Source organism: Mesoplodon bidens (assembly GCF_964165515.1).
Source record: "Mesoplodon bidens genome assembly, chromosome: 12".
In the NCBI taxonomy this organism is placed as follows: Eukaryota; Metazoa; Chordata; class Mammalia; order Artiodactyla; family Ziphiidae; genus Mesoplodon; species Mesoplodon bidens.
In genome coordinates this window covers 45,427,877-45,444,164 of record NC_138168.1, presented here as the reverse complement: position 1 = coordinate 45,444,164, position 16,288 = coordinate 45,427,877, and the positions used below count along the sequence as shown (strand labels likewise).

General features: G+C 36.9%; 1 protein-coding gene across 3 annotated transcripts in view; it reads left to right on the top strand.

The window, feature by feature from the left end:
* CDK19 (cyclin dependent kinase 19) overlaps positions 1 to 16,288 on the top strand; it is a 185,160-nt gene that overhangs the window by 60,450 nt on the left and 108,422 nt on the right. For all 3 annotated transcript variants that reach the window (XR_014017232.1, XM_081251249.1, XM_081251251.1), the window contains exon 2: positions 4,198 to 4,273. Coding sequence is in view for 2 of the 3 variants with exons in the window: in XM_081251249.1 (XP_081107375.1) it covers positions 4,198 to 4,273 (76 nt within the window). In the remaining variant the exon portion in view is untranslated. The remainder of the gene's footprint in view (positions 1 to 4,197; positions 4,274 to 16,288) is intronic.

Genomic DNA, 16,288 nt, shown 5'->3' with positions numbered 1-16,288 from the left:
CTGTTTATATTTCCCACTCAGAATCTCTTTCCAAGTGGATTGTGCACTCTGATATCTAGGGTAGCTAGTCTTTAATTTTGTTCATCCTCAGAGTTTGGCACAGTATTGGAACATAAAATATTGATTCTGTGTCTGTTTGTTGCTTGATGTAAAATAAAATAGTAAGGACCCTCTGTTTTCCTTAGAAACAAAAAAGGATTTTAACCCTATTAGTTTGAAGTCTAAAAATTTCCCCTTGGTTTTGCTTGAGCTTGAATTCCTTCATCTTTTCTTAAAAGGTTCTTCTAAATTTTTTGTCTGTCATAGGTCCTTGGGACCAAAGATGGCCCAGGGCTGATCTGGACACCTGGTAGTATTATTAATAGGAGCCAAAAAGCCTTGGACCTGTCTAATTATGATTGTAATGAGTGGGGTTTGACCAAACCTTAACTACACTTGTGCATATGAGCTGCTGAATGGTGCTTCACCTTGCTAAATGTGACTGGAGGCTGGTCATCAAACTTGGACATTTTTGAAAGGTATAAGACTATTTTTTTCATTAGACCAGTTCCTAATAGTTCATTCAAAAGATGTTCCTACTGAAACTGCGTCTTTAGGCTTGAGAAATTCTTCCCTGAATTACATTTAAATTCTACCACTGAGCCTAGTTTTCTGCCTGAGATAATGCTTTCATTAAGTCAGTGATTTCTACAATTTGCACAAATATGTGCTTCTTATTTTTTGTACTATCTATAGAATTGCTTGCATCAAGAGTTTTCCAGAACATAGTGTCTCAGATGGAAAATGTAATAGAGTCCCAGTCTCTGCCAAATTAATTTTTCTATTTTGTAGTTATATAATGTTCCCATTTAACACTTGTTTTTCTTTGTGATGAATGCTGAGAGGGAAGCTGGCATGGTTTTGATACATATTACAGATGTATAGGAGAAATGTCTTTAAATTCAAAACATTCTATATTATATAAATCCATGTTTATACTATAAATTTATTTTTAATTCACCTGGATTTATTTAGTAAACTCCTTTAATTATTTTCAATGTGCAGTTGCTCTAACGGTAGTATCTAATATGCACTAAAATTTAGAAAGCAGTTTCCCTTAAGGCTTTGGAATTGCTCTGTCTTTATTATAGTAAATAATAAACTTTTATTTAGATAAAAGTAATTTAGAAATAAAATAGTTTTAGGGAAGAACTGGGCTGCCTCTAAAAGCCAGGTTATCACAGCCATGGAGGCCAGGTTCACCTCTTTTTCAGCCTTGTCAGATAAAAGAACAAATTATACCTTTATGATACTTAATATTATGTGTGCCTGAAACATATAAGCCATGGGGTATGAATTTTCACACGAGCTCCCGGAGAAGGGCTCTCACATGGGATGAGAGCAATAAGGCTTCTCTGCCCCATGTGCCAGTCACTGAAATATTTGTGGGCATTGTGGGAAAGGACAAATCTTTAGTTTTCATAACTAAGGTATTGGCATCTGACCACAGATTGGCATTGACATAGCACAGTGATGAAAGTGAGTCCATATGCCCGCTGGGATTCTGCCACTTCTTCATATGGTGAACCTCAGAGGTGCCACATCATCGCTTATCATCCAACGGTTAATATACAAGAGAACTGGTAATGATATATGCACTTTATTTCATTCTCAATGCAAAAACTGCAGATAAATCTTAAGTTTGCACATCTTTGAGTATTTTATTAATTTAGCAGATGGAAGTTATATTTAAACTTATTAAGTGAAATAATTACTGGGTTTGTTCCTAGATCCTATCCATATAATTCAGGGTAAGAGGCCTATGCTTCAGTCTATTCTGCTCAAGCTTTCAAATTCTTTTGACAGCCTGGATGTGAAATTCAAAAGTCATTAATGTGATGTGTTAATTTTGCACTTTTTGACTTACTGCAAAAATCTTATAGTTTCCATAGCAACAATAACCTATCCAGATTGTGTAATATTCTTTACAGTATTAAAAATAAAACTATGCAATTACATGAGCTTTTGGAGTACTTCATTTAGGGGAACTGGGGATTGAAATATTTCTGTTTAAAAGAAAATTCTAATTTCATATGACAGTTTTGTCAGAAAGCATGTATAACTTTAAGAATTTATTCAATTAAATATTTAGTAGTAGATACCTGGTAGTTAATTTAATTGTTAATTGTATGAAATTTACATTGTAAGCATTGTGTTAAGCATCTCAGGCACAAACGCTTTCACACACATACCCATACATACTTTAAAGGTAGGGGGGATATTTGGCTTTAATTACATTCAGTCACCTTCACCTGCTGCTTGTACTTCTTAGTGGCCTCTGGGTGGTCTGAAAAACATGTAGTTTTATGTTTGGAGGAAACAGGATGGAGAAAAAGGAACACTTTGCTCTTTAAAACATGCCTAAGGGCTTCCCTGGTGGTGCAGTGGTTGAGAGTCTGCCTGCCGATGCAGGGGACATGGGTTCGTGCCCGGTCCGGGAAGATCCCACATGTTGCGGAGCGGCTGGGCCCGTGAGCCATGGCTGCTGAGCCTGCGCGTCCGGAGCCTGTGCTCTGCAACAGGAGAGGCCACAACAGTGAGAGGCCCGTGTATCGCCAAAAAACAAAACAAAACAAAACAAAAACATGCCTAAGATATCACTTTGAAAATACTAAAGATTGTTTTAATAGGTGACTGTTTTCAGAGTATCAAATTATTTTTTTTCTTTTTCCCTCTAATTCTAATTTAAAAGACAATATAATATTGGCCTTAAGGTAGTTAACATAACTTTCTACATCTTAACACAACTTTTTCTTTTTTTATATCACCTTCAACATGTCTAAATGTATATATATATATATTTTTTTTTAAATGTATATATTTTTATACAGTATGATTTATGTATTTTCTCAGTAACATATGGTAAACATTTTCCATGTTTCTAATGATCTTCATGATTATCATTTTAATAATTGCATAACAGTCTATCCTGTTGACATATGTGGTACAATTTCTGTTTATCAAAATGCTGCTTAATTGTTTCCTGAATGTCATATATTGGAAGAAAAATGGATATAATTTTCAGACTGTGGGAAAAAGTAACCAAAACTCAATTATTTGCTCAAAACATACATGATTGTGAAAATCTTCAAAATGCACGTAAAATGATGTTTTAAAATGCATATTATGAGTAACCTCTTAAACTGCTTTATCTGCTAGTGAACACAGAATGGGGAAAATGAGGAAAAGGTAAGTAGGACAGATGTGGCACTACTTAGGTACTATTATTTGACAAAACCTTCATGACATGGTGATACCCTGTTGAGGCCCTAATATAATCAAAAGGCAAAACTCAGAGGGCATGGATTATACTCCTCTTGTCAGAATAACCAGTGATAGGAATCACATTTGTGACATTCAGCTGGGGCCTTGCTGTGGCTGGTTCTGGTGTTGGTACCCTGAGGATACAGTGTTGCACTAGACACTCATCTGATACTATTACTATTTTTATGGACCGTATCACCATTATTGAGCTGTTGTCTTCCCTTGGTTAAGCACCCTGGTAACTACCGGGGTTTCCCAGAATTCCTAATTCTACCTCCATTAATTGGAAAATTCACTGTAACTACTGAGTTTTTCCTAGATATCTTGAGAATGAGGTGTTGGTGGCCAATTCTGAAGTGTTTCCAAGGCTTTTGGTTGAGGTCTTAGGGATTTTGAATGTCCCCTGTCCTAGGTGAAAACTAGTGTGTCTTAGTGGGTAAACATTCTTCTATAACTCCCCCATTTATTAAGTGGGTCTTATACTGTGAAATTACTTTAAACAAATATAGAAGTTTACATCTGTCATTTATTTTTGTAATTCATGTTTATAACAGAGTGCTTTCATGGACTCCAGATAATTAAGACAGTAGAATTATCTTGCAATATGCTTGAGTTTATATTTATGCTTGTTTACTTTTTGAAACTAGTGCTGTGTTTAGTATCCTGTTCTGTTTCAATTTTGTATTTTGGCTCTGTCTAGTGTTTTCATTGTGACATGAATTTTTTTGGTATTTCACATTATTGTAATGGAAATATCAGAAATAATAAGCAATGCATGCATAGTGAGGGTGTTTACATATCACTGAGAGTTGTGTATTTCATTGTTTTTGTAGTTACAGTTTTGAATCTGAAAATAACATGTAGAAAAAAATAATTTTTTTTGTTCATATGCAGAAAAGATGAAAAGGAATATGCATTGAAGCAAATTGAAGGCACGGGAATATCCATGTCGGCTTGTAGAGAGATTGCAGTAAGTGGACATATATACATTATTTATTTTGTTATGATATTGGATGGTGATTGATATTAATATAAAAGCTTCACTAATATATAGAATGCATGTTATTTCAAAGATGTTAATTAGTGTAAGGATATTTTATATAAGATGAGAAAAGTTGCATAAAGTTTTTGATTACTTGAAAGTCATTGTTGAACATTCTCTTAATGATATTTAGGATTTATAATCTTAGGAATACTGAGCTAAATTATTATTTAATTAATTTGAATTATGATTGAGTATAATTATTAATTTAAGTTAGTAATTTAATATCTGTCTTTCCTGCAGTTTTAGGAGTGATACATGGCTTTATAGAGAAGAGGGTGATACTGTTAGATACTATGCATATAAAATATTTTTTCTGAAATAAGTGTTTTGGTGTTACATTTTACTAGTTGCTAGAAAAATAAGACTATCATAATAATAGGAGAATTCCTTAAAGAAAGATCATTTTTTGTGTGTGTCTTTATATGGCATACTTGTACATTTAAGAAATGATTGTCCATAAGAATACCTAACATTTCCTGAGTATTTACCAGGTACCAGGCTTACTAAGTGCTTTTAAGTATTGATTAATTTAATTTTCACAACAATCATGAAATAAGTACTTTTAATAGCCCCATTTTACAGATCAGTAAACAAAGGCAAAATCATAATTATGGCTTAGAAGTCTTAATATTATGTTCCCTTATTTTAATTCCTCAGTTTCTTATTTTAGTGTTTTAGTTTCTTATTGGGGCTTTATCATGATATCACATCCATAAGGGATTTCTGTCTCTAAATTATTAAATATATTGTCTATATCCATTAGATATTTCTGTCTCTCATTTGGTAATTATTACATATATTGCCCATGGTTCCATATTTCTACTTCACTCACATGGAAGCACTACATCATCACTCTTAATCATAAGAAAAAGAATGATGCAAAGAACGCATGAGGCAGGATTTCTTTACACCTTAGTGGCTAAGCTAGCCATGAGTCTCAGTTTCCTTATTTGTGAAATAAGGGAATTATAAGGTCCCTTCTAGTCATAAATTCTTTGATTTCAGAATCGGAGCTACTCACCAGACTGTTCACAGTTTGAAGGGCAGGGACCTTGTCTTTTTTTTTTTTTTTTTTTTTTGCTGTACGCGGGCCTCTCACTGCTGTGGCCTCTCCCGTTGCGGAGCACAGGCTCCGGACACACAGGCTCCACGGCCATGGCTCGCGGGCCCAGCCGCTGCGCGGCATGTGGGATCTTCCGGGATAGGGGCACGAACCCGTGTCCCCTGCATCGGCAGGCGGACTCTCAACCACTGCGCCACCAGGGAAGCCCCGGGACCTTGTCTTTTTATCCCTAGTTCCTAGCATAACTACCTGGCACATAGCAGGTGCCCCATAAATGTTTTTTGAATAAATCAATAAATAAACAGAACAAAAAAGTTCTATATGATCCTAAGTTTGCTTTAGAATATAAATTTTTATTTAAAATTTTCATTTTGGCAGTTTTCCATTAACTGTAAATTGGTGTTTATAATGCCCTACCAGAATAAGCATTTGATATATGATTTTTAACTCCCTGAAAGCCATAACATTATTATTTCAACCAATATGAATATCACTGGTGTGCAATTTTGCTATTTTAGAGTACCATAATTTAGTATAGCATTAATTCAACTTCCATGAGTTAATTGGGTTAATAGCTGAAATTTAAGGTATTGATTATTAGGAAATGAAAACCCAATTCTAGATGTTCTTTTTGAAACAGAGACATATCTTATGAGGAATACATGGGTTCCGTTTTCTCAACATCCTCACTAGCATTTGTCATGTCTTATTTTATGATAGTAGCCATTTCAACAGGTGTGAGGTGATATCTTACTGTGGTTTTGATTTGCATTTCCTTGATGATTAGTCATGTTAAGCACCTTTTCATGGACCTGCTGGCCATCTGTATATCTTATTCTTTGGAAAAATATCTGTTCAGTCCCCCTGCCCATTTTTAATTGGATGATGATGTTGATGATGATTTTTGCTATTGAGTTGTATGCATTCCTGATATATTTTGGATATTAACCACTTATCAGATAAATAGTTTGCAAATATCTTCTACTCTCTAGGTTGCCTTTTCATTTTGTTGATTGCTTCTTTTGCTGTGCAGAAGCTGGAAAAACTTAACTCTTAAACTCATTCACAGTTTCTATATTTTTATTGAGGGTTTGCCTAATAGAACTTTAGGAAGTATGCAGAGTTTCTGGATTGAATAATTTTTTTTATCATTTCCTGAATGACTTAGCTGCAACATGATAGGGATTTTGACAGAAGGTTAGCATGTATGTTATTGCATAGTGGCTAAGTGCATACTTCTTTGTAAATTATAAGCTCACGGACACAGTTTTATAATTATTGCTTTATGCAGTTGTCTTTTAAATCACATAGAAGAAAAAAGAGTTAAGAACAAAAATACATTTATGCTGTCTTTTCTATTTACCCATGTTGTTACCTTTACCAGTGCTCTTTATTTTTTGTGTAGATATGGGTTACTGTCATATATATAGTTCTTTGATTTTAACTGAAGGTCCCCCTTTAGTATTTTTTTGTAGAGCAGATCTTCTAGGAATGAATTTTCTCAGTTTTTGTATTTGGGACTATCTTAATTTCTTCTTTTTTTTCCTTCATCAGCTGTTTCTCCTTTGTTTTTTGCAGCATAGTTTTGACGGATATAGAATTCTTGAATGACAGTCTTTTTCTTTCTTCACCTTGACTATGTTATCTCACTGCCTTTTGGCCTCCGTGGTTTCTGATGAGAAGTCAGCTGTTAATCCATGAGAATCTCTTGAACATTAGGAGTTATTTTCTTGCTACTTTAAAGATTCTGTCTTTGTCTTTGTCTTTTGAAAGTTTGATTATGATATGTGTAGGTGTGGAACCTACTTGGAATTCGTTGAGTTTCTTGGATGTAGAGATTAATTTTTTTTTTTTAATCAAAGTTGGGAAGTTTTCAGCCATCATTTCTTTAGATATTCTTTCTGCCCTTTTCTTTCTCTCCTCTCCTCCTGAGACTGCCATTATATTTACAGGCTTGATGGTGTCCCAAAGGTCACTGAGGCTCTGTTGATTTTTTTCTAATTCTCTTTTTCTATTTATTGCTCAGACAGGATATTTTCAATTGCCTATCTTCAAGTTTGCTGATTCTTTCTTCTGCCAGCTTGAATTTGCTGCTAAGCCCCCCTCTAGTGAAATTTTCATTGTAGTTATTTTACTTTTTGATTCCAAAGTTGCTATATGGTTCTTCTTCTTCTTCTTTTTTTTTAATAGACTTTACTTTTTAGAGCAGTATTAAGTTTACAGCAAAATTGAATGAAAGTTCTAGAGATTTCCCGTATACTCCCTACCCCAACACATGCATAGCCTAACCTATTAGCAGCATCCTCCACCAGAGTAGTACATTTGTTACAACTGATGAACCTATGTTGATACTCAAAGACCATAGTTTACATTAGGGTTCACTCTTGGTGGGTTTGGACAGATGTCTAATGACATGTATCCACCATTATGGTATCATACAGAGTAGTTCCACTGCCCTAAAAATCTTCTGTGCCCCACCTTTTCATCCTAAACTCATTCCCCACCCCCTTCCCCGTAATCACAGATCTTTTTACTGTTTACATAATTTTGCCTTTTCCAGAATGTCATATAGATGGAATCATACAGTATGTAGCCTTTTGAGATTGGCTTCTTTCACTTAATAATATGCATTTAAAATTCCTCCATATCTGTCATGGCTTGATAGCTCATTTCTTTTTAGTGCTGAATAATATTCCATCGTCTCGATGTATTACAGTTTGTTTACACATTCATCTACTAAAGTACATCTTGGTTGCTTCCAAGTTTTGGTAATTATGAGTAAAGCTGCTGTAAACATTGTGTGTAGGCTTTTTTGTGGACATAACTTTTCAATTCCTTTGGGCAAATATCAGCACAGTTGCTGGACTGCATGGTAAGAGTATGTTTAGTTTAGTAAGAAACCACCAAACTGTCTTACAAAGTGGCTGTGCCATTTTGCATTCTCACTGCCAGTGGATGAGAGATCCTGTTGCTCCACATCCTCACCAATATTTGTTGTTGTCAGTGTTCTGGATTTAGCCATTCTAATAGGTGTGTAGTGGTATCTTGTTGTTTAATGAAACTCTGCTTTAGCCTTTAAGTCCTGCTTGTATGGCATTAAGAGATGTGAGATTAGAGTCTTTTCAAATATTTCCTGGACATACCCATAGCTTTGCATATTGGCATGGTTACAGTCTTTACTACCTAGTTTCATTTATAGAAAATTCTAGAAAATGAAAACTAATCTGTAGTGGTGGATAGTAGATCATTGACTGTGTGGGGATAGGAATAGAAACAGGGATGTATTACAAAGGAGCATGAGGAGTCTCTTGGGGATGATGTAAGTCTTCATCATTGTGATTGTCATGATGGTTTCATGGGTTTGTATCAATAATAAAACTTGAAAATGGTATGCACTTATAGCTCAGTAAATTCAGGGGGAAATCAGTAAAGGCATATGGGATTATTAGTGGATCAAGGGTCTGTGAAAGAGGAATTTATAAGAATCAATGGATCACAAGCAAAGCTGGAGGGATTGGCCTTGAATAGGAAATGGAACAGATAGTTTATCCTGTGAAACTACAGTGACAGAAGAAAGGATGGTGTCAACATATGTCAGTTTGCTAGGGAGATGATGAGGTAGTTACATTCTTGTGCCTCTTTTTTTGTGTGTGTGAATGTTAATGTGGTGAATGTTTTAAGTTATTGAAGGCTATTTGAAAATTTGCTGATCAAAAATAAGGTTATAGAAGTGTTATAGTCCACCTAAAGTAGGAGACCAGTCATGGCACCAGTCTGCATGACTGTACTGTTTTCTTCATTATAAGCCCAGTGTAAGAAGGGAGAATTCGAATTTTTTTTGACTGATGCAGTAGGACAGAAAATGTAAGGTGGTAGAGAGTCAGAGAAGTTAGGAGGGACTGATAGGTTGGGGAGAATGTAGACAACATCATAAATGAAAAAGCAGATAGAACTCGTTCTTTGCCTTTTTCCTTCTGTATCCCATAATATTATCTACCTCCTGGCATTTTCTCATTCATATATAGACACATAGGTAAGAGGCTTTTGATTTGGAGAAAATTAGGAACAATTTCACTCATTACTCTAAAAGGATGGGACTGTGACTGCAGGACACCTTCTGAGAGCAGGGTTGGATGATGAGAAAAGAAGTCAAAGAACTTGTAGCCATGGAGTGAACTTGGAAGAATGTGTACAGGATGGGAAGAAGTTTAAGAACTAAGATGCATTACTACCTCAAGTGTCACCAATAAAGAAAATCATATCACATTTTAATTTCATTTGAACCTTATTGATCACAGGTGAATTATAACCCCATATCTTTGTACAGTGCTTTACAGTTTACAATATGTCATAACAGGGAATAATTCTGGGTGATGAACATACTAGGAACATGTGAACGTGAGCCCTTTTAGCTTGAGCTTACAGGGGAGTTCTAATGTAAAGTTTTTTTTACCTTTGTGGCCTGTGTAATCATAAGGTTGCTAGGTTGGAAAAGTGATAAACACCATTAATTCAGATCACATTAATTTGTTTCCTGGTTATGAAATTCAAAAATGTTTATTATAAAATTCTCAGAGGACTTCCCTGGTGGCGCAGTGGTTGAGAGTCTGCCTGCCGATGCAGGGGACACGGGTTCGTGCCCCGGTCCGGTAGGATCCCACATGCTGCGGAGCGGCTGGGCCCGTGAGCCATGGCTGCTGAGCCTGCGCGTCCGGAGCCTGTGCTCCGCAACGGGAGAGGCCACAACAGTAAGAGGTCCGCGTACCGCAAAAAAAAAAAAAAAAAAAATTCTCAGAGAGTGTAGAAAAAGCATGTTAAGAGCATCTGTTAACACTAACACTTAGAAATAATCACTATTAATATTTTGTGTATAGTCTAGACTTTTTTCTTTGCAAAAATACAGAGGATTTTTTTCCCATAAGAGTGAGGAGTCCATCAATTTTTTATAAAATGTAATTTCATCTGGGGTAATACAAAGGTAAAATTTTAACTATCAAAATAATAATTGTGGTAGTTCTGTGGGATATAAGAAAAATTATAACTCTGGAGTACTCTTCAAAAAATTGAGGGCTTCCCTGGTGGTGCAGTGGTTGAGAGTCCGCCTGCCGATGCAGGGGACACGGATTCGTGCTCCGGTCCGGGAAGATCCCACATTCCGTGGAGCGGTTGGGCCCGTGAGCCATGGCCGCTGAGCCTGCGCGTCCGGAGCCTGTGCTCCACAACGGGAGGGGCCACAGCAGTGAGAGGCCCGCGTACCACAAAAAAAAAAAAAAAAAAAAAAAAATTGAGATGGTCCCAAAGAAAGTGAAGACAGACTGGAAGGAAAATTAGTCAAGCAAACAAGGATGGAGGGCATAGGTTGAGGAGGGAAGAGAAATAGAGAAAACTTGACTTCATGTCAGATTGCGTCTTCCTCAGTTTTGCCTTGTGTTACTGAGAAGCCACTTCCTCAGTCACCTCTGCTCAGTTTTTCCCAGTGTATGTCTCTGCCAGCATCCCAGAATCGATGCTCCCATGGTGACAGGTGGGATCAGTTGTAATGGATTGTTGCTTGCCGTTTTTCTGCATAGCACAAAGCAGGCAGGGTGGAGTGGCAGTTAAAACATTATTTGCTACTATTTTTTTCCCCCGTCTTGCCACCTTGGTGGCGTAGCAGGCCGCTATGTAAACTTAAGTGGAATGCTTGGAACTTTCCCTTGTCTTCAAGGAATTAGCCCTTTTTTTTTTTTAATTTATGAAATGGAAATGGTAAAATGTGTGTTTGCTGTGGATTCCTTGAGAACTGTAATTCTTTTTTTATTTTTATTTATTTTATTTTTGGCTCCGTTGGGTCTTCGTTGCTGCGTGCGGGCTTTCTCTAATTGTGGCAAGCGGGGTCTTCTCTTTGCTGCGGTGCGCGAGCTTCTCATTGTGGTGGCTTCCCTTGTTGTGGAGCATGGGCTCTAGGCACATGGGCTTCAGTAGTTGTGGCACGCGGGCTCAGTAGTTGTGGCTTGCGGGCTCTAGAGCGCAAGCTCAGTAGTTGTGGTGCATGGGCTTAGTTGCTCCATGGGATGTGGGATCTTCCTGGACCAGGGCTTGAACCCGTGTCCCCTGCATTGGCAGGTGGATTCTTAACCACTGTGCCACCAGGGAAGTCTCAAAGCTCTAATTCTTACTAATACATTTATTTTTATCAACCTTAAAACTGTTTTGTTAAATTTCATGAATTGAAAGTTGAGAAATGTCTGTTTATTCTCATTAAGATTATTTAATTGTATCTCAGTTGCTTTCATGTTGCACTGAGTGCAGATTTTTTCTTAAATATGTGTCCAACTTTCTAAGAGTATAGATGTGTGGAAATAAATCTGTGATTCAGGTAATTTACCCTTTCTATGCAAGGGACAAAATCAAAATATAGTATTAAGATTTTTGTGAAAAATACTAAAGGTATAAAAAGTTTTCTTTTTTCAGTAGACTTTTAACATGGTCTTCTGTAATAATTATTTTCATAAAAAGTTTGGCATGATTTGGGAGACTAGAACTAAATTAATCATGTATGAAATGGTCTTGGAGCAAAATCTGTTCTTTGGTATGATCTTTGTGTTCTCCTTAGAGACAAACAGAAGTTTACTTTTGGGATTGAAGACTCAGCATAGATTTTTTTCTTCTTTAAAACGTGGGTTTTTTTTTCCCCCTTGCATTGGATAGTGATAGCTACTACTTTTCTCATGAAGATAATATATTTAGTTTGTTTGGCATTTAAATAAATATATTCTTGCTGACTCTTGTAATGAAAAATGAAGCCTTGTATGAGTTGGGGAGTAGGGTTTGGGATTATTTTAGGATGAGTCTGGGAGATGGATATAGGGTCAGCACAAAGGGAGGAACCATCATAGGATGGAAAATAGATCCTTTCAAAAGCTGAAAAAGTACAAGGGGGTGGGTAGAAGGAGTCAGCAAGCAGATCGATTCTCCAGTCCTTTGGTGTATCTGTCTTCCTTACTGTAGATACTAGGTCATGAGTTTCTTCAAAGTTATTATTATTCGTGTGTGTGTGTGTATGTGTGTGTGCATGCATGCACCTTTTGGAGTATGTTTCAAGCTGCTTTATGTTTCCTCTGAGAAGACTAAGTGACCAATCTTTGTATTCTCAGCAGCAGATTTAAATACCTATTGTTGCCAATGGCAGAAAAGAGGTGGGCCATATCAGTTTCTGCGGTTTTGTATAAAGGTGACAAATATGAGAAGGAACAGTTTGAGAAGAGATAATACTGGTTTTGCTCACCAGTTTCTCGTGTGTGTGTGTCAATGGTTGTTTTATTATTATTATTGATCGTAACTTTTTCCTATTTAAACTCTAACTAAAAAAACATAACTTTCAGTTAAAATTGTTTTCTGTGCTCAAAGTAAATTATTTTTAAGGAATTATACATTTAATTTTTAACGTTTATTATTATAGAAGATACTGAATTATAAAATTTAACAAACTTGGTAATTCTACATTCAAAATAAGAGACTGAACTGGGAAAACAAAGTATTTATTTGAAAAAAAAATATGGCTTAGGTTTCAGATTGTAAAGTGGGAGAGAATATGGACTTTGGTATCAGATAGACTTGAGGTTGTATCTGGACTTCACCATTACTTCTCTATATCTTGAGCAAGGACCCATTTTCTAGGTGGCTATAGAAATGAAGGTGTTTTCAGGGGGAATCAGGTTGTACCTGATTTGCTTCGAGGGCTGGCAATGCCAAGGAAGCAGGCCATGCAGCAGTCCACAGGTTGCCTGGATTCTCAGAATCCCTAAGCCTCTTAACTTGCTGATGTTCCAGGTCATTCTCAGCTTCACCTTATAACCAGACTATCAACTAAATCTCATAAATATTTAGACAAAACACTTCTTTTCAAATATGTTCAAGAATCATATAAGTTCTTAGGAGGGAGGAGTTGCATGTGAGAGGAGAGAGTCTGACCCTTGCATATATGTTAGTGGCACATACTGCATCTAAGTTCTTGGGTTAAAATATGGCTTATTTCCACTCTTATTTCTAGCTCATCTTTCAGACTACTTACTCTGATTTATCTGGATTTGGAATTAAACATCTTTCTCAGTCTGTGCAGTCTCTTTTTTTTTCTTTTTTTGGCCTAATAAAAATGATTAATCCTATAAACCAACTATCAACATATCTGATTTCTGTTAACCTTAGTTTCTTCATGTCTAAAATTAGATTAATAGTACCTAATCTCACAGACTTGTACTAAGGATAAATTAAAGTGTGTAAGCCTTTTGGCTCATAACCTTCAGTTCCCAGTGAAGGTTAGCTTTCCTCCTTTCTTTTAAGTTGAATTCGTTAGTGTGATGGAAAAGTAAATTGTGGGTGGCCTTAGCTTAGATCAGTAATAATAAATAGGGGGCCGGTGAATGTCTTTTAAAAATTCAGTCACTTTGTTGTGGTCTCTGAACGCTAAGTTATATTTAAAATGTACTTTAGCGGCAGATACAGTTGTGCCCCTTCCTCAGATATATCAGTCAGTTAACAGATACTGATGATCACTACTCTTTGGAACACATAGTGTTGCTTGCTGAGAGAATACAGAGCAGTATTTTCAGGAAGGTGGCAGTCTTTTTAAATCAGTTGTTGGGAATGTGAAATGTCTTTTCCCTCAGGAAACATTGATATAAATGATGCCCAGGTTACTGGTCTCCGCCACCAAAGCCTATTTGGCCTATGGGTAACTGAATTATGGTACTCTAGTACTGTAGTACTTGAGGACTACTTATAACATTGTTTCTATGGAGAACACATTCAGAATTAAAACCTTACATGCCAGGATACCTCTTGCCTTGTCATAGTTTTTTAAATGGGAACAGGCTCTTCAGGTTCAGGTCACTGGCCAGGGGTTCAAGGCATTAGAAATTAGAGTAGGGATTGGGGGAGATAAGCCATAGTGTCAGAGGATAGGTGGTTTTATGGCACCCAGAAGTATGGAATGGAAATTGTATTATCCAAGCAGCGGGTTTGGGGGATAGGTCTTTACCTGGGAGAAAAAGAGTAGGGAGTAGATAATGAGGGAGTTAAGGCAGGCTGGGGGACCTGGTAGGCAGCTGGTAGGGTTTCAGGTAGAAACCAGGAAAACGAGGAATGGAGGCACTTGGCCAATCAGTAGCCATCTTGAGTCAGTGGAGAGAGCTAGTGGACAGGGAAGTCTAAAGTGATAGAGATCACAAATAGGGAAAGCCCGTAATTAGGATTTTGGTACAATAACACATTATAACAAAAAAATTAGATTATTTGGGAAAAGGAGTTTAGTTACTTTAGGTACCAGTAGATTATCAAAATGACATAGTCTCACATATTATTCTTCTCTTACTTTGGCCTTATATGACTTCTGGTGATATAAGCTGTTCACATTTTTAATATAGATCTTTGACTTAAATAATGAACGAACGGGTGGTGCAGTGGTTAAGAATCCGCCTGCCAGTGCAGGGGACACGGGTTCGATCTCTGGTCCGGGAAGATCCCACATGCCACGGAACAACTAAGCCCATGTGCCACAACATCTGAGCCTGCACTCTAGAGCCTGTGAGCCACAACTACTGAGCCTGCGTGCCACAACTGCTGAAGCCTGCGCACCTAGAGCCAACGTTGCGAAACGAGAAGCCACTGTGATGAGAAGCCCATGCACCACAATGAAGAGTAGCCCCTGCTCGCCGTAACTAGAGAAAGCCCACATGCAGCAATGAAGACCCAACGCAGCCAAACATAAATAATAAATAAATAAAATAGCGAACAAACAGTAACCAATCAGAACAGTGCAAAGTCAAGATGAAGTAGAACTTTAACAGATACAAACTAGAGTTAATAGACTGCATTTGGAAAGGATGAAGATTATAGTTCAAAACCAGATAATTGTATTTTGTTATAATGGACAGTTATATATTATTATAATGGGAATGAGATAAACTGATAAAACATAGATACAGTAAGTCCCCTACATATGAACCTTCAAGTTGCAGACTTTCAAAGATGTGAACCTGTGTTCGCATGTCCCATCATGTTAAGTTAGTTCACGGGTCTGGCATGCATGCATCCTCTACAAGTGTTGTGCTTTTGTGTACTTTACTGTACAGTACTGTATAGAGTATAGTAGTACAGTATCTTTATTTCAAGCCCAGGATGTCCGGAAGCAAGTGTAAAAGCAGCAGTGATGTAGCTGGTACTGCTGTACTTTTCGAGGTACTGTACTGTAAAAATGTTTTCTTTATTTTTTATGTTTGTTTGTTTTTTATGTATTATTTGTGTGAAAAGTATTATAAACCTATTACAGTTCAGTACTATATAGCCAATTGTATTAGTTGGGTACCTGGGCTAACTTTGTTGAACTTACTAACAAATTGGACTTACAAACGCGCTCTCAGAATGTAACTTGTTTGTATGTAGAAGGATTTACTGTATTGGTTTACAAGCTTCTTAGTATACTCAGCAGCTCAGTAATTTCAAAGCTTGAATGGGCTATTTTTCTTAGAAGAATGTTCTAATTAGTTGGAAATTTTACAGTTTTTAGATTTTAGTGATGTTATTAGATAATATAGCATTCAAATAGTTGAAGAAAATTAGCATTTAAAACAAAATGACTGCCAGCGGATTACAGTTTGCTTAAGATAATGTTAAGTACTCTTTTTTTAAAATTTTATTTATTTATTTATTTATTTAATTTATTTTTGGCTGCGCTGGGTCTTCCTCGCTGCGTGCGTGCCCTCTCCAGCTGTGGCGAGTGGGGGCTAGTCTTCGCTGCAGTGCACGGGCCTCCCACTGAGGTGGCTTCTCCTGTTGCGGAGCACGGGCTCTAGGCACACAGGCATCTGTAGTTGTGGCTCGCAGGCTCTGGAGCGCAG